This window comes from Dermacentor albipictus, chromosome 6 (assembly GCF_038994185.2).
Source record: "Dermacentor albipictus isolate Rhodes 1998 colony chromosome 6, USDA_Dalb.pri_finalv2, whole genome shotgun sequence".
Lineage (NCBI taxonomy): Eukaryota > Metazoa > Arthropoda > Arachnida > Ixodida > Ixodidae > Dermacentor > Dermacentor albipictus.
This window is the reverse complement of record NC_091826.1, coordinates 106063146-106068793: the sequence shown is the minus strand read 5'-3', so window position 1 is coordinate 106068793 and position 5648 is coordinate 106063146. Positions and strand designations below refer to the sequence as shown.

The following is a 5648-nucleotide window of genomic DNA, read 5'->3' as shown; positions in this document are numbered from 1 at the left end:
AAAAGTTTTTTAATTCCATGTCAAAATATTTAGAAAGAAGTTCCAAATAAAGTTGCTGTAATGAAGTAGGAAATGCAAAATGCAGCATCCACCCAATCGCAACAGATTGTTACAAAGGAAACCTGTTTGGTCAAGAGTGTACGGGTTTTCATTGTAGGAATTTGCTGCAATTGTATGGATGCCTAATTTTCCATTTCCTACTTCACCCATCTTGTGGGTTTTGTACAAAATACTTCCTTCAATGTGTGCTAAATCGCTCTTTTGAGTACAGAAGAATACTTGTGCGCTTAGTAGAAATTAACTTCTGCTAGGTGCACTAGTATTTGATGATGACAGTGGACTCACTGACCTACCAAAGCATGAACGTCCACAAAGCTTCAGCATAAAATTCTCAGCTCTAGTGCTTGACAAGAGCTGCTCTCGCATCACTGCCTGTGCCTTCCTCAGCATCTGTGCTGTGGTCAGGCTGATGGAGGCCGCCATCATTGTTTTGAGCCTCGACCAACCAGTGTTGGAGCACAGTGTCACCAAAATGTTCGCACACATTGTTCAGAGCACAGCAGGCACGAATGACAAGGCGGGCATTGTCGATGTTGCACTCCATCCTTTTCAAGATAAAGCGAAATCTTGCCTTGAGCCTACCAAAGGCATTTTCCACAATCCGTCGGGCTTCGGAAAGGTTGTAAAAAAATAACCTTTGTTCTTCACTTGACTGTGCCCTGTGGCTGAATGGCTTGATCAGGTTTACAGTGAGTGGAAATGCTTGGTCGCCTAGTATTAAGGGTGGCACAGCTGTACCACTGATTGTTGCTAGTGGTCGGCGGAACAGGGGGCCCTTGACTGCGTCTGCTAGTCTTGACCGGTGGTACACATATGCATCGTGGCAGCAGCCAGAACCCACATTGATGTACCGGAACCTATACTTGTGGTCGACCAGTGCGAGGAGGATGATGCTGTACCTGCATAAAAAAAGACCTCATTAATTCGGATTGGTAGTATTTACCCATTCTCCGTACTCTAAAAATATGACTAGCTTGGAAGCTGTAGGTGATGTAATGAAAATGCACACCATATTAGAGGTACGACTTACCATCCTTTATAGTTCCTATAGTCGGTGGCGCTCTCCCTGGGCGGTGAAACGGGGAAATGGCACCCGTCTAGTGCTCTATGGCTTGCGGGAATTCCAACGTGGCCGTGAACTCGCGAATGTGCTCGGCCATGCTTGAAGCTGTGGGCATCTTGATCCACTCCGCCTCCATAGTGTGGATAACAGCCTCGCACAACTCTCTGTAGGCCACGTTGACGGTTGAGCGTCCCACAGCAAACAATTCGGCGACACTACGGTCTTCAGCTGAAGAACACAACCGGTACAAGCCAATCGCGACACGTTTATCGAGCGTGATGGCTTCACGCATGTTCGTGTTCTGACGCTCGATCAGCGGTCTCACGGCGTCCACGAGGTAGCGAAAAGTCGCCGGCGTTACGCGGAATGCACGTTTGAAAAACTTCTCACCAAGCAATGGCACAGTCTCCTCAAACCACCTCGTCCGGCGAGAGAACGACCAATCTCTGTTGACGCTTCGTTCGGTCACCGAGTCTATCGTCATCATCAAATTGTTGACGATCAGCAGCTCTTCCTCGATGGCGTCGGCTTCCGCTTTTGCCGCCTCAATCTCGGCATCAAGCTGCATGATCGCACCCATATAGGTTATCATAGCAGTCTTGTCATCTTGAGCTTCTGTCTCTCTGTCACCCATAGCGGTAGAGCCAGAATGCAGTCGAAGCGCAAGGCGCACAATTTCTTTCTCTATGGTCGCACTTTGAAGAGAAACATGTGCACACACACCAGAACGGCAGCCGCATCGAGTGGAGCGAACGTTGCCGCAGTTTCGTTACTCAACAACTTAAAAACTAAACATATATGTATAGCAATGTATAAACATTTTTTTTAGTGTATAAACAAACATAAGAGAAATTATAGTGCTTTTAATCGTTTTTAATGTTGTTTCCTTTTTGTGACACGAAAACGAAAATAAAGTGCCGCAGCGCCACAAAATTTTGCGAGAAACGCCTGAACCACTCAACGGCCTTTCAAAAATGCCGTGTAGCGGCGCGACAACTCCTTTGAGTCGATAGAGTTGTGGCGTTTCGAAGGCCGTTGACTGGAAAGCCTTCCAAATGTGCCCGTGTGACACAGGTATTAACTTCGCCTCAGTACAGTACTGTTAAGCGGTGAAGCATAACAAGTGTGGGAAGGGACAATTGTCACGGGACACAGTATGTATTCCTTAATTATACACACGTACACTCCCATCTCCTGTCACAGTACAAGCACCGATATGCCTAGTAAGTGTACTGGCAGGCCTTAAGAGCTTTTTCGGGCGTGCCTGTGGGAATTTTAGCCCTTAAGGGCAGTTAAAGACAGGCATTCATTATCTTTGGACTGCCCGATATTCGCATGGTTTTGCAGCCTCTAGGGAATCCCAAAAATTGGACGTTGACTGTACAACTGACCAAGAGGATGCTTCAAATGATCCATGTGGTGAAAGCGTGGTAGAAAGAGGATGGAACAGAAAGGACCGACGCACTGAGGAATTAACGGGAAAGGAAGTGGCCGCCGCCTTTTTGAAGGAGCTTGAGCTAAAAAAACCAAGTGTTGGCTGACGCCGAGATACAGATGTCTCTCATCCAAACCAAAATGAACTGTTTTAAGCAGTGAAACCCAACACTGAGATGTTATGTACGGGCTGAGAGTATGTCAGGATAGTTGAGGTTGACTTCCCGGCTGCTGAGAGCGAACCTTAGTTGTGACGAAGTCCAGGCCTCATATAGATGAGCTTGCTATCAGTTGATAGAAATAGCTCATATTAAAAAAATATTTACTTATGTATGCATCTCCCTTTCATTCGTATTTGAAAGTGTTTGACCCAATTTGGAATGGGTTTTACCATTTCTTTCGCTGCGCATTTTACTAACACCTTCCTTCTGTTTTCTTTTTAAATAAAATGGGTAATATTCCTTACTATTCAAACTGGATGAATATTTTTTTTTGTTTCAGCATGCTTACTAGAGAGTGACAGCATCGGGCAACGTGGTGTCAGCCTGTCTTGACATAAAACAAAGTTCTGGCTCATTCAGGGAATTTCGCAAAGGTGCTCAGGGAAAACCTGGAAACTCAGGGAATTTGGAAATGTCAACTTGGTAGACACCCTGAAACTGTTTAATAAAAATGGTTGTTAGGGTTGCAACTTAGGATAGGATTGCACACCAGGATAGATAGGTGTCATATCTTTGACGCCCGAGCATGCGCTGGAAAATGATTGTTAAAAAATGCCTTTAATCTTGCCTTGATTTTCTTTGACGCCTGAGGGTGCGCAGGTATATAAATATGAAGTATGTGTTCTGAAATAAAATAGTTGCGAGTGCAGCGAGTGTCGTCTTTTTCTGTTCGTCTTCACTGTGTCCATGTCAGTGCGCTGCTTCACCAGCAAGGTATGATGATCACTCACCAACTAGCCCAACTTTCCACTTTACTGAACGGGTTCCTACTTTGTTGAAAACTATGCATGTTGATCGATTTGAACGGTGCAAACTTCGGTGATTGTTTGGGATTGTCGGGTTCATGCACTTTCAAATATTAACCTTTATTATGGTGCACACCATACATTGATACGTTTCGACATCAAACATTCATTTGAGGGAACGCCAACCGTTTGCGCGCAAGCGCGAGAGAGGAAGTCTGGGGGCTTTTGGTCCTTGAATAATGACCGCCTAGGCACTACCGAGGAGGTTTCTTAGCGCGTTATAGTCGTTTGGTCGTAGGCGTTCAGGCATTGCGTAATGGGCTTAGGCGCTGTAAAATAAGTGAAGCAGCGGGCACTGACGCCCGATTTGGCGACCGTTGTGTCGGACAGACTGTCTCGCACCTGCGGCGCTCGTCAGTCGAGCGCCGTCAGTCAGTTGTGGCGTCATGGCTTTGTCACGCCTTACGGCGATGTACCTTGTAAATAACATCGCAGATGTTTCTGAGGGAGCACTAGCGAGCGTAGAGTCCGGGCCGCATATATTGAAAAAAGTCGCGGAACGCAGTAGTGCTGAACTTAGCATCACAAATTTCATTTCATTTTTTCATTTTCATTTTATTACCTTAAAGACCCACGAGGGGTATTACATAAGGGGTGGGTATATATATTTTGGTGAGCGAGCGTTAACAGAAGGAAACATGACTGGTAACATTATTGGCAAAGTTGGATGAGCACGTGATGGCTGCGATGTCGTTGGGTAGGTCGTTCCAGTCTGCTGCAGTACAGGAGAAAAATGATGCGGGAAAAGTGGTAGTTCGGGCACGAGGTCGGGAAACTTGAAGTGGATGACGAGTGCGATGAGATATGCGGGCTGGAGGGACGATGTAGGGTGCGCGACCTAGTGAAGTATGGAAAAATTTATAAAACAAGCAAAGGCTGGCAATGCGGCGACGAAGTGATAAGGGCAATAAGTTGGATTCAGCTTTCAAAGCTGACACACTGATGTCGTAAGAATATGATGAATGGATGAATCTGGCTGCTCTGTTTTGGACTGATTCGAGTGCATTTATAAGGTAAGCTTGGTGCGGGTTCCAAATGGGTGAGGCATATTCTAATTTTGGTCTGACAAGGGATTTGTACGCTAATAATTTCACATGTTTAGGGGCTTGGCGGAGATGATGTCTTAAAAATCCAAGTGTTTTATTAGCGGATGAAATGATGTTCGTAACGTGTTTACTCCAGGACAAGTCGCCACACAAGGTAATGCCTAAGTACTTGTAGGATAGAACCGGTTGTACAGGGACGTTAGCTATGACATGGGCTATGAAATGGGAAATGAAGTGGGTTACGGCGATGCGTGAAGGACAAGATATTGCATTTTTGAGGGTTAAGTTCCAATAACCATTTGGCACACCATTCCTGAATGCGGTTAAGGTCGTCTTGAAGAGATGTTTGGTCAGAAGCGTTATTAACCTTGCGGTAAATTACACAATCATCGGCGAACATGCGAATATTACTAGAGACATGCGTTGGTAAATCGTTAATATAAATTAGAAAAGTTGGCGGCTGGGCGTAATTATATTTATTCAATCGTGTTTTTTACTAATTGTAACAACATGTCATTATTTCGCATTGTTGGCGCCTCCAGGACACCAAAGCTAGAAACTGAACTTGTCCGTGGGTTGGAGCTCGCCGAGGTCTGCGCGTGCCAGATGTATCTAAGATCGACTGTCCACGACAGCGAAGAGCCAATTTTTTTATGCGAACACCCCCTGGCACGCTTCAGCCTTCGCGGCCCCAACCCACGGACCGCCCTGCTTCCAGCTTTGATCCCCCTGCTTCCACTCGAGTGCCCTGGAGATCCTGTGCCGCCTGCTTTATTATAACTTCAGGTGCTCTTCTGGGGCCTCCGTTTGCCGGTTACATATGCCCTCCTGGAGCAGCGCTTGTAAAAAATCAATTCTCTTGTCGCAACGAAAAAAAGCGACCCGTGACACCAATCAGAATATTGCCCCTTCAGACACAGCGATCACCAAATGGGGTGTCCACGCGGGCCTACTGGCTCAACGTGCGGACAGACAGTGACGGAGCTTAAACAAACTCGACTGCACTGCGCAATGCCGG

General features: G+C 46.2%; 1 protein-coding gene across 1 annotated transcript; it reads right to left on the bottom strand.

Annotated features, from left to right (window-relative positions):
* Nucleotides 1–397: 397 nt before the first annotated feature.
* LOC135905014 (uncharacterized) lies at nucleotides 398–1757 on the bottom strand. Its single transcript, XM_065436015.2, has 2 exons — nucleotides 1189–1757; nucleotides 398–959 (listed from the first exon to the last, which is right to left on the bottom strand). Exons 1-2 carry the CDS (start codon nucleotides 1755–1757, stop codon nucleotides 398–400), a joined length of 1131 nt encoding a protein of 376 aa, XP_065292087.2.
* Nucleotides 1758–5648: the final 3891 nt, after the last annotated feature.

What these genes read in the sequence shown, in the direction of transcription:
- LOC135905014 (XM_065436015.2), bottom strand. Translation starts at nt 1,757, where the DNA reads ATGGGTGACAGAGAGACAGAAGCTCAAGATGACAAGACTGCTATGATA. An exon ending in ATTCGCGAGTTCACGGCCAC is followed by an intron (nt 960 to 1,188) that starts GTTGGAATTCCC and finishes TTTTTTATGCAG; the next exon opens with GTACAGCATCATCCTCCTCG.